The 20,330-nt window shown below is 51.6% G+C and overlaps 6 protein-coding genes across 6 annotated transcripts; 3 read left to right on the forward strand and 3 right to left on the reverse strand.

The window, feature by feature from the left end:
* Positions 1 to 187: 187 nt before the first annotated feature.
* AYO20_10559 (hypothetical protein) lies at positions 188 to 1,767 on the reverse strand (the record flags this gene model as incomplete). Its single annotated transcript, XM_022648816.1, has 6 exons — positions 188 to 321; positions 387 to 603; positions 701 to 999; positions 1,052 to 1,322; positions 1,381 to 1,631; positions 1,689 to 1,767. 6 exons carry the CDS (start codon positions 1,765 to 1,767, stop codon positions 188 to 190), a joined length of 1,251 nt encoding a protein of 416 aa, XP_022495189.1.
* A 1,769-nt stretch (positions 1,768 to 3,536) lies between these two features.
* Positions 3,537 to 4,358, forward strand: AYO20_10560 (hypothetical protein; the record flags this gene model as incomplete). The annotated part of the gene is made up of 1 exon (XM_022648817.1): positions 3,537 to 4,358. One exon carries the CDS (start codon positions 3,537 to 3,539, stop codon positions 4,356 to 4,358), a length of 822 nt encoding a protein of 273 aa, XP_022495190.1.
* A 1,749-nt stretch (positions 4,359 to 6,107) lies between these two features.
* Positions 6,108 to 7,398, reverse strand: AYO20_10561 (hypothetical protein; the record flags this gene model as incomplete). Its single annotated transcript, XM_022648818.1, has 3 exons — positions 6,108 to 6,446; positions 6,634 to 7,136; positions 7,293 to 7,398. The coding sequence occupies 3 exons, from the start codon at positions 7,396 to 7,398 to the stop codon at positions 6,108 to 6,110; spliced, it is 948 nt and encodes a 315-aa protein (XP_022495191.1).
* Positions 7,399 to 8,180: 782 nt separating this feature from the next.
* Positions 8,181 to 9,573, forward strand: AYO20_10562 (hypothetical protein; the record flags this gene model as incomplete). Its single annotated transcript, XM_022648819.1, has 6 exons — positions 8,181 to 8,286; positions 8,343 to 8,461; positions 8,589 to 8,841; positions 8,899 to 8,957; positions 9,015 to 9,109; positions 9,180 to 9,573. 6 exons carry the CDS (start codon positions 8,181 to 8,183, stop codon positions 9,571 to 9,573), a joined length of 1,026 nt encoding a protein of 341 aa, XP_022495192.1.
* Positions 9,574 to 10,121: 548 nt separating this feature from the next.
* Positions 10,122 to 17,555, reverse strand: AYO20_10563 (hypothetical protein; the record flags this gene model as incomplete). The annotated part of the gene is made up of 6 exons (XM_022648820.1): positions 10,122 to 10,692; positions 10,753 to 10,827; positions 10,892 to 11,746; positions 11,805 to 11,847; positions 11,932 to 12,001; positions 12,627 to 17,555. The coding sequence occupies 6 exons, from the start codon at positions 17,553 to 17,555 to the stop codon at positions 10,122 to 10,124; spliced, it is 6,543 nt and encodes a 2,180-aa protein (XP_022495193.1).
* Positions 17,556 to 17,921: 366 nt separating this feature from the next.
* AYO20_10564 (hypothetical protein) lies at positions 17,922 to 19,517 on the forward strand (the record flags this gene model as incomplete). Its single annotated transcript, XM_022648821.1, has 1 exon — positions 17,922 to 19,517. One exon carries the CDS (start codon positions 17,922 to 17,924, stop codon positions 19,515 to 19,517), a length of 1,596 nt encoding a protein of 531 aa, XP_022495194.1.
* Positions 19,518 to 20,330: the final 813 nt, after the last annotated feature.

Here is a 20,330-nt window from a genome sequence, read left to right on the forward strand (position 1 = left end):
TTGGTTTTTTTGGGGGATGATCCATCGCTCGTCAAGACCAGGCAGGGTTATGAATGACTCGAAACAGTGCTTTCGTTCTTGGCTGGCTCCTCTTCCTCCCGTCACAACTTCAGAGTATCACCGACCTCAATTTTCGTGTCGAATATCGCGCCGTAGGAGGCATTTCACCGGTATGATCCGACCGCCTTCACAGGGTGAGAGAAGTAAGCTGTCGGTCGATCCGGTTCTCGTCGAAATGGGGCTTTTGGAGTTCTGCGATACCGGCAGCGGTAAATCCGAGAACACTGTTGTATTTGAGATTGTTGCTGGATTCTCCTTGAACTACACAACGGTCAGTTGCTTACATTTCGCAGGGAATGACAGCTCAGATACGGGCATAGACTCACATATTCCAACGACACGAGCTCCCCAAACACCAGAGTTCTTCTCGATTCTGCACACCATCCCTCCACTGCATCCCCAGAAGCCAGGAATATCGCAATCCCAATTCTCGGTGAGCTTGCCATCTTTGTACCAAAGTGCAGGAGAACTCCCGTTCTGTTTCGCAATGACCCTACCAACCGCTATGCTTCGAGTTTCCGATATGAAGGTATAATCATAATTCTAGAGGGCAAGTCAGTATAGAGCGACCTTAAGGGCTGTGGCAAATACTTGCAGGTGGCGGGCCCAGGAGTGTCTGGGGGACGTGGGCATTTCTGACTTCGTGCCCCATAAATTCGCAAGCATCGTTGATGTTTAGTGCTTTTGACTTGCGTTTGAGCTGGTCAGGCAATGACGCGTCACGTGTCTCCACTCTCTTCCTCGGATAATATGCGGCGAAGTGGTCCATGGATAACATGTTATTCCCGAAAGATAGTGGTTGTAACAGGCCAGGGTCGATGGAGTGTTTGGGAGGAAAAGGTATGTGCTTGTTTTCAGCGGCTTGAGGGTTCAAGACAAAGACGGCAAGGTCTGAGGCTCTGCAGAAGGTCGACAAGCGAACAGGGTACGCAGGCCCAACTTGAGAAAGTTAGTAATGTATGTCACATTTATCCGCTCATCTGTTGCTCACAATCGTCATCAATCTCCCGTGAAAGGTTTGCTGTCGAAACACGTGCTTGCGCCAGACATGGATCGCACAAACGCTTCACCGTCTCGTCCACGTGCGTGTTGGGAAGTATTTGTAGAAGGTGTGCACAAGTCACGAATTTTCCCCCATGCAGCCATAATCCTGACATTTCGACTTCCTTGGGGGTCAGTGGACGGGATTTACCGGAAATGCAGAACACGTCGCAGTACAGCTTTCCAGCAGCGAGCGCGAATTGGCCGATGAGTTTTAGAGCCTAGAGAGGTTAGCATAAATTCATAATGTTTTGCGTTGCGGAAGCGCAGGGCACAGACCGCATCAAGTTCTTGCGGGTCGTCTGCGAGATGCTCCAACTGTCGGGAATAGCCTTTATCTCTCACTCTCACTTCTCCATTGTCGAGAACTTCAAAGGTTCGGCGCCATCGCTGCCGGCTTTCATCCCAGGAAGGTCCCCCCATTGAGTCGCTTGCAGGAGGAGGGGGTTCTGCAGGTCCACCCCAGCTGGGAAAAAGAAGAGGTCTTCGTTCCTCGAGGATGAGATCCAATTCGGTCTGCGAGAGCCCTTCTATTGCGACAAGTCAGTGGTAGATGAGCAAGAAGTATGTAGGGCTGAACAAAATACCTGAACCAAAGGATGAATGTTCATTTTCACAACGTGCGGTTTGCGCAAGACCGCTCCGCAGCGGTTGCGCACCAACCATGGTGAACGCTCAGCAGGAGGAACGCGACTCTCACAAGTGGTTCTTCTCCTCTGTCCGCGACTCTTGTGAGTATGGACGCTCAGATCAGGTCTATTTGTCTTCTCGTAGTACCAGAGATGGCAAGAATAAGAAGAACCAGAAAGTGCAACTGTGAACCGCTCAGTGCATTTTCACTTTCGTCTTTGTGAAAGAGGTGGATAAAGGCGCGACAAGGTTAGCTGAATCTGGGCGTGGAGTGGGCGCCGCTTTTATGATCTACTCGCGCCAAGGACCCGCCAAGCGCAAAGATCAAGTCGCCAACGTGACCAGGAAATCTACCCTATCAAGTGTTTGTAGCTCCTTTGGTATGGTGACACAAGGAATATTCTCTTTGCAGGCACCTGTCCAACTTCAAGTGACACGTTACCTAGTTTGAAGCAGTTTCGCCGTAACACAGACAGCGGACTTGTCCATTACTGGGTACTTGTCTTCTACAATGGCTTACCGCCATGACCCTGACGCGGTGACTATATGCGACGCACACGAAAAGATAGTGTGGAGCCCAGATGTTTGACTAAGCTAGCGTAGCTTGCACGTAAGCCCTCCCCTAAGGTTCTCCAAGCAAAGATGAGCCTCAAAAACCGGTGGTTGTACCCCTTCGGCACCAGGTATGGCGTATGCTTTGAATGATCACAGTGCTACCTTGAGGCTAGCGTGGTCGGTTGGTATAATTGTGGAAATGGTGAGGACTTGGATCTTTCAGCCATTGATCGGCGAGCTCGAGGGCTTTGATGTTGAACTGGTCCACGTCGAATGCCTCTGCCAAACCTGCTTTTGCATGACTTCGATGGCCGCTAGAACCCAAGTGACGCAATTCTGCACAGGCGTGGAATTCTTGATAGGAAGCGGCACTTTTCTGAGAATGTCGTCAATCCCTTCAATTGTGGTGTGCGGGGGCACCTTTCCGATCATTATTCTTCCCAGGAGGCGACCGCTGTGCATCGGATTGACGCTCATCTTGGGACGAAAACGCCAGTCGTGGTTCGGGTGGAGATCCACTCGGGTTAGGGATCAGGGTCTGTCGCATCGATTGCGTCGTAGACATTTGAGTCAAAGCCTTTAGGATTCTTAGGCTGGATGAGGATTCCCCAACGGTAGGCCGCTTGACCCAACTGTTTCCTGCTGTCTCCAAGCGAGAACTCATCACGGTGGTGGATTACTACCATGACTCGCGCCTTGCCGCTCATATTGCTGTACTTCACGTATTTGTGGCGTAGTAGCAATATGTGTAGAGGTAAGGCTGGAAGTAAACCCTACCAAGCAGGCGCCTGTATGTCCGTAGATGTCTTGGTGCTTTTTGCTAGCTCATTCACCTGTGCGGGCTCTAAGCCATATATGGAATAGTGACAAAGTGTGGGTCCCAGTCTCCAATCTTTAATCCCAGTCACTCACCAGCGCAAGGTGACCTTAATCGCCAAGGAATCATGTGATCTGATTGCCTCTAACTTGTTTGTCACGCGTTTCCGAGAATCTGTTGTCTTCACCCCAACCTCTTCCAACGCGTCCTGGCAACGATAGGTGTTGGAGGGTTGCATATGACATTTCCACCTCTTGTCTCGTCTCGTCCCTTGTTCCGTTGTGTGTACCTATCTATCTATCTATCCATCTATATGCATATGAATGTATTCCCTCGTCCATTTCCCCCTACAAGGCTGTTCCAAGCGTATACTCGGCTCGGTCTTCTTCTCGTCAATCGCGATTCTCTATCCATTCCTTGCATTGTTTTCACCATGCCCATTCGACAGAGACTGATATCGCTGAAAGTCCGTGCTCGACTCTGGCTGGGCAAAAAGCGCTTTGGCTTCCTTGGACCGAGCGTAATCAGAGTGAGCAAGAACCGAATTATCAAAGGCCCATGTGAAGTGGGAGAGCTTGAAAGCCTAGAATACGTTGCGCAACACACCTCAATCCCCGTGCCAAAGGTCTACCAAACCTATCGAATTGATGAAAAATTATACATCGAGATGGAATATGTCCACGGTGACACTCTTCAAGCGGTATGGAATGGCAACGCCTTTTCGGCCGACGAGAAGCAGGCCTTGGTTATCCAGGTATCCAACTACATCAGGCAACTACGAGGGCTTGAACCGCCTCAAAACGGCATAGTTGCCTCGTCAAAACTCGGACAATGCTTCGACGCCCGTCTGGGGTACCGGCCCTTTGGCCCCTTTAGTAGCACTGAAGAATTTCATTCGTTTCTGCGAGGTAATATTCCGCTAGAGACTTGCTCGGAAGTCTTTGGCGAAGCTGTTACGCGCTGTCATAGCCGTCAATATCGCACCTGTTTTTCCCACGCCGACATTTGCCCACGCAACCTCATCGTGCACAACCGCAAGCTTGTTGTCGCCATTAACTGGCAATTTGCCGGATGGTATCCAGAATATTGGGAATATACAAAGGCGCATTATACATATGCCAACGTCGACTGGTGGGCTAGGTTTGAGCAAGCTGTTACTCGATATGACGACGAACTGGCTGCAGAACGTGCTCTATGGCGACAATTAGAAGAGCCTGGAATGTCCTGGAATGTTGTACAACTAGGGCCTGCTTGACATTCGCTACCATTAGCGGATAACCAACCGACAAGGACCGCCTTCTGATAGGACTCGTTCCAGCGAGGAAATCTCAAACCGACCTCGATCAGGTCGCCGATCGTTCTCAACGGTCTCCGAGATTCGACACTATAAGCACAAAGATACAAAAGCTTTCAGGAGCATATCACTTGAGGTGGTCTAAACCTGATGGCATTTAACCAGTGAAGAAATTCGGTGTCCCTGAAAAGCCGGCTTCTCTCGGGATCGACCCTGTTCAAGCGAACTTTGAACTTCTTCGTACTCGACCAGGGCCAGTAATCCAAACCAGGGATCGTATCGGCTCAAGCAGGGCAGACATCGCCGCAGGCTGTTGTACGACGTTGACTTTGGGACGCCTCGCGAGCTTCATGCACGATACGCAAAAGACGTGGAACGACCTGTTTGCTCTGAAATACCTCTTTCATGCGGCCCAACCACAGATAACTCGCTACTTGCTTCACTCTCAGACCAGACAGCAGGTGACGACCGTCCATATGTCGCCACTTCGCACAGATCCCGTGCCTCTCAAGGGATGATCGCATGGGGTGGTGAGGAAATGGGATAAAGATAACATTGATACAGTTAGCTGCGCTTCAAAAGGTCTCCACCACCTCAGTTGTTTCTACAAATTTCTTGCTGGAGGCTCCCGCTTAAAGCGTGTACCAAGGCGGCCCGAAGCTCAACGTGCAGGTGCGGACAGCACATAGGATCGCACCTCGCGGCCTCCTGGCTGACTCGGGAGGTATGCAAAGACTGGTGGTCTTCGAGTTAACTGGTTTGACAACTACAAGATCTCTCAAACACCGCTGGTCGAGGTGGCAACCAGTTAAGGCAACAATCTCAAGCCTGAGAGCATGGGGAGTGACGTAAGCCATGTCCGCACGAGGTTTTTGTAGCATGAATCGTCATCGACCGACGCGAAGAAAAGCAAAGGCGCACCTTCTACTGCACGAATTCGCACCCAGCGACGGCCAACGCTACATCGGTCTTGATCAGAGCAAAGAAATGCTCGACTTCCTGCACAAGAAGGTTTTCCGTCCCTCGCCCTTGCACGATGTGCCTGGTTGCAAGGCCAGATTATCGGTTGACGCGTTCAACAATGACAGACTCAGGGTACCTCATGCGCGAGCATCCTCTTGCGTTCTGGAGCTGTCCGATCTGCGAACTCGGGATCCTGATACCCTTGCAACATCCAATTCCAATGTCAGAGCGACGTCTTACCTTCTTCGGCCTGAACCCAGTCGCCGCGCATGCTGACCGATAGAATGTGCCCCAAGTGGTGTTGGTAGTATTGCCAATGCGTTCGCCATACTGTGGTGGCCGAAAGACAGGGAGCAGGACGGCAGAGCACAGGCACAATCACAGTTAACAGTGACATTGTGAATCCCTGAGAATCCGTTCTCGCCGCAACACGGATATTGAGATCACTACCTTCCCCTGAACTCACGTACAACCGATATCTTCCACCAGGGAAAAAGTTTAGAGAACATTAGCTTTCCTTCAGATACATGACAGAAAGGCTAGGCAAGATATATTCGAAAAAGCATCAGTCTGCAAGCCAATGGCTGCTACCCGAATCATTTCCCAAGTACCACAGATGGAATATATCTATTTGTAGATATATTTATCTCTCCTCAAGAAACCTCAATTCGCAGCTCATGATTGACTAGCCGTTCAATCTCTACAAGTCCTCTCTTCTTCCCCAAAGAGCACCGGCTACATCAGTCCTTACCACCGCGTATACCCTCCATCGACCAACAAATCCGACCCCGTCACATACGAGCTGGCGTCCGAGAGCAGGAAGACGATCGGCCCGATGTAATCGTCCGGCACGGACAGGCGCTTCAGCATGGTTTCTTCGGTCCACATGTGCTCAAAGTGGCTGTTCGAGAGGACGCCCGCGGTCATCGGAGTGCGGATGACGCCCGGGCTGACCGAGTTGACTCGGATCGAGGGCGAAGGCGAGGCCCCGTCTGTGTCGTTCGGGGAACCCCATTCCGACGCCAGGTTGCGCGTGAGCTGGTGCACGCCGGCTTTGGAGGCCGCGTAGGCGGCGTTGGGTGTGCCCTGCCCAGATAATACAAAGGATGGTCAGCCAGAGCGCGTTCTCGTCTCTTTTTTGAATGTCTTCGCCCTTTCTTCTTCTTCATGTTTATCTTCATCGCATACGATACGATACGAACGAGATCGGCTGATTTTGACCTTCATGACTCTGTGTTGCGCAGAGGGCATAGTCATTAGAGATATTGCTCACCTTATTGACCACGTATCCACTCATGCTCGCGATAAAGACAAAACTGGCCGCAAAGCCGTGTTTCTTGACCAACCGCGCCGCGGCCTGCGCACACACCAGCGTCCCGACCAGGTTGACCTCGATGATACGCTTGGCGTCCGCGACGGGGAAGCTGATCGAGGGGCCGACCCAGCCGATTGCCGCGCAGTTGACCAGGCCGCGCAGGGGGTATCGGGCGGACGAGACCGCGTGTTCGAAGACGGCGTACGTGGATTCGAGGTCGGAGATGTCACATTGGTAGTAGGACGCGATCGTTCCGCTTTTTTCTGCGGTGCTTTGTAGGTCTTCTAACGAAGGTTCGAAAAGGTTAGTAACACACGCGTTTGGCACGGGCAGGTTACAGGCATGTCTACCTCCGCTGAAAGACTTGGGCTCCGCCTCGCGGTCAACGGCAATCACATCGGCCCCGGATTCCAATATCGCCTTGACCACCACGATGCCCATACCGCCCGTCGCACCCGTCACTGTCATGTAGAAAGTTCAGTTTCGCAGCCCCAATCTAGAGAACAGAAAGAAGAAGAGTACATAGGACATAAATGAAACAGGAAGGCTGCGGCGTTGGGTAGCAGCATTGTTTTGTTGCTGTAGATTTCTTGCCCACTGCCAATGTTGTCACATACCGATGATAGTTCTGTGGTCGAGGGAGAAGAGGTCTCTAGCAGACCCGGCTTTTTGACTCGAGTGCCCATTCGTGACTGGCTCGACGATGGGTTCCGAGGAAATCATGGTGCTTCGGCTTGGTGAATGGTTTGTTTCAGAAAGAACGAATGATGCCTTGGGTATAACGAGAAGACGATGCTGTTCCTTCTTTTCCTGCTCTCTTGATCACTACGAAGTGGCGCAGTCAGACCTGTAGATGATTGCGCATTCAAGTGACAAAAACAAACACACAGTCGAACAAACTACATTGCTCAGATTGTCGATTTTCGGCCTCTCACACGCATCTGCCGTCATGGATTCTGCGGATCATCGGTCTATGCTGTGACACAACAGACAGAAGCACGTTGTATGGTAGCCACGCCGTCTGCTCGATTTCCTCGGTGAAGAGTCGGCGGGAATGGGCCCTCATTCCAAGTCTCATGCAGTGCTGGATCTGGCGTCTGATTGCATCCGGTTAGCGGCGGTCCGCCTTCCGCCGCTAAATAGACCTGGACCCGCCGCCCCGCCAAACGATCTGGTGGGTCTGTAATAGCGGCGGGAACGGCTCCTTTCCTCATCAAGATGTGCGTAGAGGAAGTACCGAGTAAAAGCGCGGACAGTCGGCGACACCGGAATCAGCAGAACGAGAAGTCCGGAGAGTGAGTCGTGGAGAACTCCAAAGAGAGTAGTCGTGCTAGAACAAAAGAGAGCAGGTTCCAGGGCGTGTTTCCTGCGCCCTAACTAGTAGAAGCACACGACGGGGAACATTGAACACCAAAACCGTCTCTCTTCGCCCAGAAGGATTGCCTCTATCGTCCAATTGTCCAGGCCATTGGCAGAGCAGGATACCTCTCAACGGCAAACTCATCATGGCGCCGCGGTCGCTCCTCGAGAGACTCGAAGAACTTTGCAACGTCGACGTCGACGATGTCGATACTGCACTCATCAAGAGCTTGCCGTTCACCCCTCACAACCGTACGGTGAACTTGAAACCCTTGAAAGGCTCATTTGATTGCTGACGTACCTACCAGAGACCTCGAATCAAGCCGTCATCACGAAGGAGCTGTTGAATCCTGAGAACCAGACGCTCCTGGAGGACCTTGTTGACAAGCATGGTAAAGAAGGATGGGAGAAAGTGTATAATATGGCGGTACGTCCTTCTCAATCACTGAACAAATATCTGGACATCTCAAGTTCTGATGAGGGGGTTATATTATTAGGCCATTGCCCTTTGTGCCAGGAACGTTCCATTTCTGTCAGGCCGTGTGCTTGTTCAGACCTCCCTTCGCTACGTGAACGACCGGACCGCCATAATCAAACAATGTCACGAGTATGCCGAAGCATTCGAGAAGTCCGGCGTGTCAAGAGATCGTTTCGCCATCAAAGTGCCATTTTCTGGAGCAGCGGCATCGGCGGCCTTGGAGCTCAATGCTGAAGGTATTCGCACGCTGGCAACAGCTGTGTTCTCTCTGGAACAAGCTATTGCAGCAAGCCAGTCAAATTGTCTGTTCATCAGTCCATACTACAATGGTCAGTAAATTGCATTGAACCATGGATCTTGTACAAGAAAGTCTCACCGTCATGTAGAAATCGCAGCACATTTTGATCCGGCGCTACGTCCACAGGTCAAAGATCCAGCTCTCGAGGTACGCCTCTGTCCCGGGTGCAGTTGAAACGATCATAGAAATTGACAAACCTTGCAGCATCCCATGTCCGCCCGCGTTATCCATATTCTGAAGACATTTGCGCAGGCTTATGTGCAGACGGGAAAGGAACAACCGATTATGGTCATCGCGAGGTAAGTCGTACATTAGTAGCCACTACTTTGGTTGCTGTAGAGCTGCTGCTGACGCCCCTTGATATCACAGTCATTTCAACATTGATGAGGTTCTTGCGATGGCTGAATTGGGTTGCCAACACGTCACTATTCAAGGTCCCAACCTGAACAAGCTTATGGAGACACCTGACACCCTTCCTCCGGTAGCCAAGAAGAAGCCTAAGCATCCATACGCTGAATTCGCTGTGGTAGAGCGATTGAAGGCATTGGAGACGCTAGATCCGCTTTCCGGACCCGAATGGAATCAAGTGCTAGCGACAATGGACACAGACTATGTGGTGAACGGTGGAGAAAAGCTTGACCAGTTCATTGCAGAGAATTCGGTGCTGAATAAGAGGTTCGGAGATGCTTGCAATTTCTTTCTCGAGGCCGAAGAAAAAGCGAAGGTGGCTATTGAAAAAGTCATGGCGGAGAAAGGCTTATAAGACTCGAAATTGAAGTCGACCGCCGCCTGGAGATAGCAGCCCCCTAAATGGCGTTCTATTAGTAGCACACCAGAGTCCGTCAGTAGTATCAATTCTCCATGCGACTGCTTATGTTGACTCGGATCTGTTGCTCTTATGTGCCTCAATAATGCAGACACCCATGCTTCGTGTGCAGCTGAACGACATCTCGCCATAAGGAGTTCCAATGACATTAAATCGAGTAAGGTAGTGGTAAACAGACTTCGGAGCCTTTCTGGAGGATACGCTCTGATTGAAATTGCAGCTTAACGCGCCCGAAGGTTAAGGTTACGTAGTCGCTGCTTTCTGTGTATAGAACTCACAATTTCAAGGCCACATTCAATGCTCGATCCAGGGAGTGCCCATGGTTTCACAAGCCCAACTGCTGTCTCCAATAGCTCTGAAACATCTTCTACTGAGTCAGCGAGAGCAGTGGTTTGCGCAGCGAGCGCAATGATCAGTGCGTAGCCTACACAGCTGTGAAATCACCAATTAGCTAGCTATTATGGAGAGGTGAGCGCAAAAGAGTCTTACCACTGTGCTGTGCTAAAAGTGTATGGACTTCTGCTCGACAGAACATGGCCAGCAGTTAGCAAGAATATTCGACTCGCAGAGAGGCATAGCCGGCAACGCTCAAGAGCCGCCACCGGTATGCTTCCCTCATGTTCCGTGGCCCGTGACGCCGCATAGACCACAAAAGGTCGATAGATGTTGTGTTTGGCGGACCAATACCTCAGGCGCAGAACACAAGCTTGGTCACTGCCCCTGGGTCTGCCCCAAAGATCTGGTTTGACGGCCTCTGGTAACGATTCATACCATGTTTCAAGCTGGCGATCGAGTTCTTCGCAGACTCTTAATAGTGAAGCATCGGGATCAGACGAGAGGATGCCGCCTGAGTTTTGTGACCGACCTGCATATAGGGAGAGACTGTCCGTGAAGTACATCGTATGGTGAATTCGATTGAGCAAGGACCTGGCCGATATGTCGGCCAATGAGTACAAGCTTTCTGGTGCTGTGACGTTACTGTATGCAGGAAAGGGCATCCTATCAACCAGCGGTTCGATACCACTTCTGGGTTGGTGGAATTCGGCAAGGATATCGCTATTAGAACTCTTTCATCAACGCCTTATTTCTATCCTTAGGTTTGGGGGATAGACGTACCATTCGATTAAGAAGCACGCCCAACTGACTCTGATGACACCTTCATTGGTGTTTTTGGACAAATGTTCTCTGCGCCTAGAGGATGTCATGGTCAAACTTGTACACCACGTCAGCTAACCAGGACGAATGCCAAGCTTACATTTGCTGCACACTTGTGGATGCCATATGTGTAAGCCTCCAGGCCATCAGTGGGTCGACCACATAGCAGAAGTAGAGCGCGCAAAGAATGAGCGCCTGAGACAGAACGAGATCTCCACTAAATGTCGTGGCCCATGTCGGAACTAGTATGCGAAGAGCTCTTCTGACCATCGCATCACCGCTGTGTTTGGTTGTGGCGGCTTCGATAGGGTCCAGGGCAGTTGCTCCCAATGCAAGGAGAGACAGAACGAGGGCAGAGCGTGGATCCTCCTGGATCCCTTCGCTCAAGGTCCTCTCATATTGTGATTGAAGGTCTTCCAGGTCAAACAAGGGCCGGTACGGATGCACTAGTGTCCAGAAGCGCTCAAAACAGGTGTTTGCGAATGAATTCTCAAGCTGGAGAATGTCTTGTCCTACCTCATCGGACGCTAATTCGACGCGTTTTAACCACGGAGGCTGTGGACGATTCTCCTCTACCAGGAATAGAAACTCCTCTGGGAAGTCACCTACTAGAGAGCGCATCGAAGAGAGTGTAAGGAGGCTGCTTGTGCTAGTCTGATGACCGAGGGGGATCGTCAGTGGAGGAACTTGCTCGTCCGATTGTCTGGCGAAGTCGTCCGGCGCATCATTCACTATGCTTGTAGAGCGATCAGGCCCTACATCATCCTGCTGAGTTTGAGTCGTATTTACGCATGATATGTCCTCATAGGCATACGTTGGTGTGGAGGACGACGTGTCGAATGTCTGTGGTGGGTTTGGGCGCAAGGAGTTGATAATCATTGAGTGTTGCCGTAGAACATCCTCGATTGCATTTAATCGACCCAGGTGAGCATCAGTCGGTTCATGTCTGTCAATTCTGTGCCAGCTCAGCATTATGTAGCGTTGAAAGGACAGTCAAGGATCCACCGACATACCTCGGAGACGCGGCGTCTTGGTATACGCACTCCAGGCCTCTATCTGAGCACATTTTGCATGTGGGGGTATTGCCATCACAGCGTCGTTTTCTGCCGGCCAGTTAGAGCCTGCGAACCTTCGAAGTACCTTGGACCAAGCCCACCTGTAACGGCAGTAGTTGCAGGCCAGATTTGTCCGCCTTGGAGGGGAAGTCATACTGCCGATCGTAGCAAAGATTGAAATGCTGGAGGCGCGAGAAGCATTCCCAGCAGCTGGTGAGGCTCGTTAAGCAGTATCTCCTGGTCTTATGCCAGTCTGATGATGGTCGCAAATCGTTGTGAAGGTGGTGAAGAACGAAGTCGAGGAAGGCAAGAGAAGAGTGTCAAACATGCCAAGGCGCTAGTACGTATTCGGTGCGATACTGAGACACTTGGGCACATGTTGATACTTCGAAAGGACCGAAACAGCACCTGACTGATCATATATAATATACATATCCATTATTTCCATGTCATATTCCGTGGCCTCAACAAACCGATGGGGTATCTCATGCACCTGTCCCTGTCCCTGTCCCTGTCCCTGCCCCTCGTTATCCATCAATCCTGTGCCCATGCTATGCTACCCAACACCAACCAATGCCTCGCCTCATCAATGAATGCAATACATCACCAATCCATTCGTCCATCCGTGCCCTTCTCCAGGGTTTCCAAAACAGGCAGAATCTGGGCTTCCTCGTTCGCAAGAGCAGTCTTCTGTCTCGTCCTTGAATAGAAGACAGGACAGTCCTTGCTATCACACCGGATTTCTTCACTCCAGCCAAATCCCGAGCAAGAACGGCATACCTTGGCGAGTTGTGTCGCTTTTCTCTCAACTTTCATCAGTCTCGACCGGAGTGCTAGCATAGTCTGCGGAGACTGCTGAGAGCACTTGTCACACAGCGGAGCCGGAGTGTCCAGTCGATCGCGACAAACAAGACATGTTGACGATCTCATGTATGACTCCATAGTCTTTTGAGCCCTCGCACCGTATTTACCTTCTGTACCAAGCCCAGCGTCTACTCTCCTGATACGCTGGTATTTTGGCATTTCGTCGTACCATTGGCGGACATTTGCCCCCACCAGATTGAAGATGCGTTCAAGGGGTGGGATGATGTTCTTGGAAATGTAATACTCCGCGTCGAGCTCCGAGTGCGCGTCATTGAGTAAGACTTCTGGCGCCACACAACGATCGATCAACCTGGCGCCTGGTCCGCCTGTGACAACCACATAGGGTACTCGCTCGCCATATTGCGGTTCCAGCCTCGGATCCTCTACCATTTTTCGAGCGCTGATGAGTGCACCAGGAGGTGGAGGTTGTTTATCACTGTAAGTCCCAAGCTTGACTTCTCGAGCGAAACAAAAGTCCTGGATGGAAATCCGGCCTTGCATGATTTTGGCGCATTGAGACTGGAAAAAGGCTTTGACCTGACTCAGGTCAGAGGTGCGGAACAGCAGCTTTAATGCCGTCTCCTCGATCTTCTGCTCGGCTGGAGTGCCGTCTCGACGCACAGTTTCAATTCCTTTGGCATCAAAGTCTGGTACAGTCTGGTTGCGACTTTCGTACTTGAACCCCACGTATCTTTTCTTCGCAAGTAGAACGCACGGATGATAGACTTTTTCGAACTTCAACTTGACCGGTCGAGGATTCATCTTCGTGATTGTGTCAGCAATTTCTTCACCAATGTCAAAGGCTTGCTCTCGTGTTCGACCTTTGAGGTAGACGAAGAGACTGTCGGTATCGCCGTAGACCACTTCCGCTCCCCAACGCTCGACCGAGTGGATTAGAGCAATTGCCTTCTCGAGCGTTTCACGGCCAGTCTGTACAATGCTGTCCGCGATCTCTGAGCACGGCATCCTTCCGGAAAACGATGCGGAGGTATAGCCGTAGGTGACGTTGGCGATAAGCTTGAGGGCAAGTTGCCTGTTATTCAACAACCTCTGCAAAGTCTTGTCATCCTTGTCGACTTTCATTCCACTCTTGACCATGACGCGGGTCTCGAGGATTTCACTCAACATCTTTGCCAGCAGGGACTTTCGAATTTCGGGTTTCGCATACATGATCCCGTTCGGTGCGATATTGATATAATCCTTAAGTAGCTCCAGTAATCTGGGTTCCCGGCGATAATTTGTGAATCCCATTTTGTTCGCACCTCGCCAGCCGACGACTCGGCCAAGGTAAGTCGAGTAGCAATAGTTGTAGGCTATCATGACGCTGGGGTAAAGGGACTGGAAGTCGAGAACTAGCAGTGGGCTGGTATAGAAGTCGCTTTGGGGCTCCATTACCAGCGGTAAGCACTCCAATGCATTCTGACCCCCGACTTGCCTGCGACTGGGTGAGACCAAGATGAAGTTCTCTGGTTTCGCTATGCGAAACATCAGAGACTCTACCTTGAATTGTGAACCACGGGAGATGACTGAAAACCAGTCGACTCCCAGCAGTCGGGCCTGTTCGCTTGTTCTCGGGATCAGCTCATTGGCTTCGAGGAGTGCAATGTCGAGCTTTGTCCTCGAAATGAAGTAATCAATGACTTTTGCCTGGTCGCGAGGATTCTTGCTGTTGTACCACCTCGTCAAATCAGCAAAACTGTAGTGAGGTATTCGTTGATGTAGCAAATGGTACACAACGTTCTCCATAGTGTAGCCAAGCAAGTTCAATTCGCCGCGCATGGCCCGCCAGATATTGATTGTATGTCGCCCCGTGACACGAACTGTCGAGGTGTGGTTGAAACCCCAGCGGTCGTCCTCCTTGCCAAACCTTCCGTGAGATTGGGATTTCATCCTGGACAGCTCATCGCAATAGTTCAGATCGTACTTGACACGTGCTCGCTCAATAAGATAACCCCAGGAGCTATTGTGCACCTCGTAGCCTGTGAGAACATCGGGATCATAGTGCCTCACAATGTCAACAAATCTCGTAAGAAGATCCAATTCAGTAGGCTCTTCCTCAACGTGGTAGGGGACGTTACGGGCAATTCTTTTGGCAGCCTGCTTATCACCAGCAACAGCAAGAATTCCGACGTGGAGCCCATCCGTTCTTGCATCCTTGTCAATACCATCATCGTCGTCATCAGTCTGCGCACACCAGAATACACAGGCAATGGCATCTTCATCAGGATTTGGAGCCAGAGCACCTCGAGTGTTGACGTGGACCTCCACGCTCATCACATTCATATACTGTGTCTCATGCTGAACGCTCGTACTGGGCTGCTTCTGAGAATATTTGAAGCCATGATCATTCTTCTGCGTTGGACCATCGATCTGCGACAGAGCGGCACCACGCGTCCGAAGTTTACCAGCCCCGTTGTTGTCAATACGTGCCTGGGTTTCTTCTTGCAGCCAGGAGAGAACGTCGACTTTTCGAGGCGGAGTCGCTGCAATAACCCACTCAGAAATAGTGCATCTTTTGCGTCTCTGGTTGTCGCGAATTCTCTCAGCAGCAAAATCTAGTAACGAGGGAGGCTTCCGGCCGAATGTTGCGGCGGACTTTCCGGAAGCATCAAAGTCTGGTAGATAGGGCACCGTTGCACTCTCGAGCTTGAATTCGCGACCAGCATATTCCCTCGATTGGCCAGGGACGTCTTCCTCCTGACTGTAGTATGCTTCCTGATAAATTACATCAGGCAGACCATTCTCCCACATAGTTGACGCTATCTGTTTGAAACTTGGCGGACGAATTTTGAACAACTGCACACTGTTCCCTGCCTGCCATTTGGAAAAGCCTTGAAGTTTGACATTGAGTAACCCAGATGACCCGATACCTGCACCTACGGTGGGCGGCAAGGGGGTCTGTTCTGAGTCGGTGAACATGGACTTTGCAGGCGTCTTCAGCGTCGCAGGGGAGATTGAAGGCTCACACGTAGACGCCTTTGAGGAGTTTTGCGAAGCAGCGCTTTTCTGGCTAAGCCGAAGTATAGTACCAGGATCCGTGGGATCTTTCACCGTGGGAAAAGACAGTATCGAGCGCCGCGGGAGGCTTCCAGAGATTGGCCCATCCACAGCCGCGTTCTTTGATGTGCGGTGCGGGCCTGCGAGTGACACACGGTCGATGGTAGCTTGAGGCAAGGGGATATTTCGCATCTCTTCCTCTGTCGGTTCCGCACCTGGTTCAGTATCACTGATCTCGTTCGAGAAGTCTGGGTCTTCGTCCGACTCCCAGAATCCCACATCGGGCAAAATATTCTCACCATCAACCAAGTGTTTGTGTTTCTTCCTCGGTTTGAATTTTGGTACTTCTCCGAAGCGTGCTCTCTTGGTGCCATTTGTAACTCCAGCCCGATCGATCAGATATTCTTGTGGTACTTCAAATGCGTCTTCGTCAAAGTGTTGCGCATCACCCGCAGGACGAATGCCGTACCTTTCGTATTCGGACGAGCTGATCGGACTTGAGACTTGCTTGTCGGCAGCCCTGGGTTTGATGTCGCTGTGGGCATTTGTTTGTGGTGACCGGACAGAAGAATCTCCTTCTGAGTTGTTTCCATCCACGTCAGAGCCTGTTGAGTCCCCAAACTTTTCCGATGGAGCTTGAACAAAGATAGGTCGAGAGTTATCCTCTTGCATGGGGTTATTACCATTCGAATCGTCATTCAGACTTCTCAGGTGGAGCAAATGGATTCTGTGAGGGTACAAATCGTCGACGCTTTCTAATGCTGTGCGAACAGTGTCTTCAAGGGATGTGGGTTTCACAAAGGTGTCAAAAGACACGTTTTGCCCGTCACTCTTTTCAAACTCTTCAGCTGCAAGCTCGGCCGCTTTTTGACGGAATTCGTGTTCGTGAATCCAACCTCCGTCAGCCGTGTTCCTCGGATCCGCTGACATTGACACCAGAACCTCTGGAGGGAAGGGGCTGCTGTTCGGGTCCTTAAGTCCCATCCTCAACTTCCTGCGCCGAGTCTCATCCTTCCACAATCCGGCCATGCTTTGCACCAGCTTGGCATCTGCCGGAATGGGATGGACGCGCTCAACGAAGTCATGATGAAGTGTGCGAGCGTGGACGTCATTGCGATTCAGAATGCCCTCGACGTGCACATCCACCTCGAGCGCACAGTGGCTCTGCTTGGTCAGTTGCCCATCGTCGAAGATCGCGTCGGAGGGAATAGAAAGATCGTGCCATTGGTGCAATGGGTTGGTCAAATCGGCGTATCTGGGAACCGGGGCGCGAAACCTGACTCTCTGGCAGTCGATATAGCCACAACCGTATAGGTTATAGTCGCACATCCATTGTGCTATGTATTGCATGTGACTCTCGTATGGCTGTAGCACTCTCTTCATAATGGCTCCTTCCCGCAACAGGTCGGCTAGCCTCGTCATATGCAGCGGGTTCAACAGGTATATCTTGAGGTAGAACTTGTAACCGACATGGAAGCCATAGAATGGAACCCCCTTCACAAGGGAGATGTGTGCGACATATCGATGCTTCCTTTCATAGATATTCTTGCGGTAGCTCACGGCTAGAGCATGATCAATGGAGAGCTGGAGGGTACGAATAGCCACGTCAACATCGTCGGGGACCAGACTGCCGCTGTACTCGATGTAGGTATATTGCAGAGCCCCGTGGATGTGCAACAACACCTTCTGCCCGGTTGGGGTGGCGCCAAAGACGCGAATGACCGAAATTCGAGGTTTGTCATTGTGACCCGCGCTGCCGACACCGAGAGGTACTGGAGGATCTAGGCCATCAATCGGGACAGCTTGGTAGTGGTCCACGCAGTTGAGGCGGACTCGGAAGGTATCCATGAGAGTAATGAGGTAATCGACGCGTCTTTCTCATGTTGGCGCTGCTTTGTCGCGTATTATGTGGTAGGTGATATGATTCCAGAGCATTATAACGATGGGCTTCCGTATCCAAAAGAAGCCTCACTGAGACATGTGGTGAGGGTGGAAGGAATGCAATGTTTACAGAGTGGGGGACTATTGACATGTGGCGGCGCGGAGAGGCCGAGGCTGCGATGCAGCCTTGTCATTCTGACTTTTCGCCTCTTGTCCCCCCTCAATCTTCGCAACTTTCCTCTTACTCCGAATACTTCGCAACGTCAATGTCAACATCGACTTCACCTCGCGTCTACTACGAACCCTAAAAATCTGACTTCCTGTTCCGCGAGAATGGCACAGCAGAACAAAAAAGCCTCTGGCCCAGACCAGACCCGCAACGAATACATTCCCTCTTTCATCTCAAAGCGGCCGTTCTGGGCCGAGACCACCCATTCAGACGCCGACTACCTCGAACATCAGCGATTACAATCTGCCCCCAAAGATACCCTCGACAAGGCAAAATGGTACGACCGAGGCAAGAAGCAAGGCCCGGCGGCCACGAAGTTCCGCAAAGGCGCCTGCGAGAATTGCGGCGCCATGACGCACAAGACAAAAGAGTGTCTAAGCCGGCCAAGGAAACAAGGCGCGAGGTGGACGGGCAAGGATATCCAAGCTGACGAGGTCGTCGAGGACGTACAATTAGGATGGGATGCCAAAAGAGACCGTTGGAACGGGTACGACAGTCGAGAGTACAACGCCGTGGTCAGGGAATATGAGGAGCTGGAAGCTATCAAGCGTGCAGCTGCAGGTCAAAAAGAAGACGGCAACGACTCGGTAACCCCCGATCTCTCCGACACTCGGTATGGCGAAGAAACAGACATGGGTCGCTCTCAACCGACCTCAACCCGCCAGCTCCGCCTGCGCGAAGACACAGCAAACTACTTGAAAAACCTCGACCTCGACTCCGCGCGCTACGATCCAAAGACGCGCTCTATGGACAAATCCGCTGCGCAGGTAACAGACGATGCCGATGCAGACGAAGGGTTCATCCGCCCAGCAGCCACGAACGACGACGCCTCGGAATTCGAGCGGGCGCAACGGTACGCATGGGAGACACAAGAACACAACACGACCTCATCGCAGACGAAGAAACTCCACTTACAAGCCAACCCGACAGAGGGCGAATTCTTGCGCAAGAAACAAACGCAGGAAGCGGCAGAAAAGAGAGCAGCGGCCCGGAAGGCTCTGCTCGAGAAATACGGGGGTGATGAATATCTCCTGACTGAGAGCGGCGAGCAACAACAACAACAACACCCATCGAAACGAATCAAACATCTCAATGTCGTCGCCAACGAACGATACGTCGAGTACGACGAATCGGGACACATTAAGGGCTCGGAACGCACGGTCGCGCGCTCAAAATACCCGGAGGACATCTTCCAGAACAACCACACGTCGGTATGGGGATCGTGGTGGAAGGACTTCAAGTGGGGCTACGCGTGCTGTCACTCGACGGTGAAAAACAGCTATTGCACGGGCGAAGAGGGCCTGCGAGCGTGGGAAGCGAGTGAGGGAATGAGGACGGGCCAGTCGCTCTTACAGATTGAAAATGGCGATGGCACTGACAAGGACGGCAACGCGAGCGCCGAGCAGAGAGCAGGCACAACCACCACCACCAGAACAGAGCCGATCCAGGGCGACAAGAACCAATCACCCCACCCTGCGCAAACCGGGGAAGAAGACACCACGCGAGAGCGCAACGATGCTGATCCGCCAGCATCAGCGCCGGAGCACACCACCACCTCGGGCCCCAAAAAGCGCACCCTGCAAGAACTCCAGTCCGGCATCTCCGAGGAGGAACTGGAGTCGTACAAACGCAACCGCATGGCCGCCGACGATCCCATGGCGAAACTCCTGGGCACGGACGAGTTGATTGAGATGAGATGAGATGAGATAACTCATACCAAAGAGATGTGCCGAGGGCAACAACTATACGAATAATTTGACCCGTCTTTTCTTTTTCTCTCTTAGCGTTCAAGCGATCCTTTGTTGAGCGGCGATGTAAAAGGGGATGGTGGATGCATATGCATTCACATGTCCTCGGAACTGGCTTACAGGCAAACAAAAGCAAGCAAGGCAGTGAGGAACAGATAAACCTATCGAATGGATATATCATATGAATGCTCCTCCTATTCTCTTCTACGCTCATAGATAGACATCCGTTCCACCTCTGCCATAACCCCCTACTAAAGAACCAGCCAGCTGAGCTACCTAAAGGATGCAACATCACTTTACAGAGAGAGCCCGCCAAAAGCGTGTCCAGCAGTGTTTCATCATATGCCACATGTGTCTCAACGCTTGCACGCACTTTTGCTTCTTCCCACTTGTCCAATTCCTCTCGTGGACTGCGATAACACTCGCATTCGGCGGGACACCAGACGCACTGTCGATGCTGAGAAGAGAAAGCATCGGACGTTCTAGGTGCACGGGATCATGAGCGATTCCTGAATGATACGTCGAGTTACCTCTCAGGTTTGGAGAGGTAAATGGAGGGCCAAAGTCTGTTTCACTCGTCGGATGAAGTTGCATAGGCGGAATCTGCGATTCATCGCTGGCCCATCTCTCTCCTGGCACAGTATGAGATAGTCCGGATCCGCTCTGAAGCATGGCGTTTTCAAGATTGGTCCTTTCACACGCTTTGTCGATCTCCCTCATCGCCTGTTGAATCGCGCTTGATTCTCTCAATCGACCCAGGGGGTG

The sequence above is a fragment of the Fonsecaea nubica genome (genome assembly GCF_001646965.1).
Source record: "Fonsecaea nubica strain CBS 269.64 chromosome Unknown Scaff115, whole genome shotgun sequence".
In the NCBI taxonomy this organism is placed as follows: Eukaryota; Fungi; Ascomycota; class Eurotiomycetes; order Chaetothyriales; family Herpotrichiellaceae; genus Fonsecaea; species Fonsecaea nubica.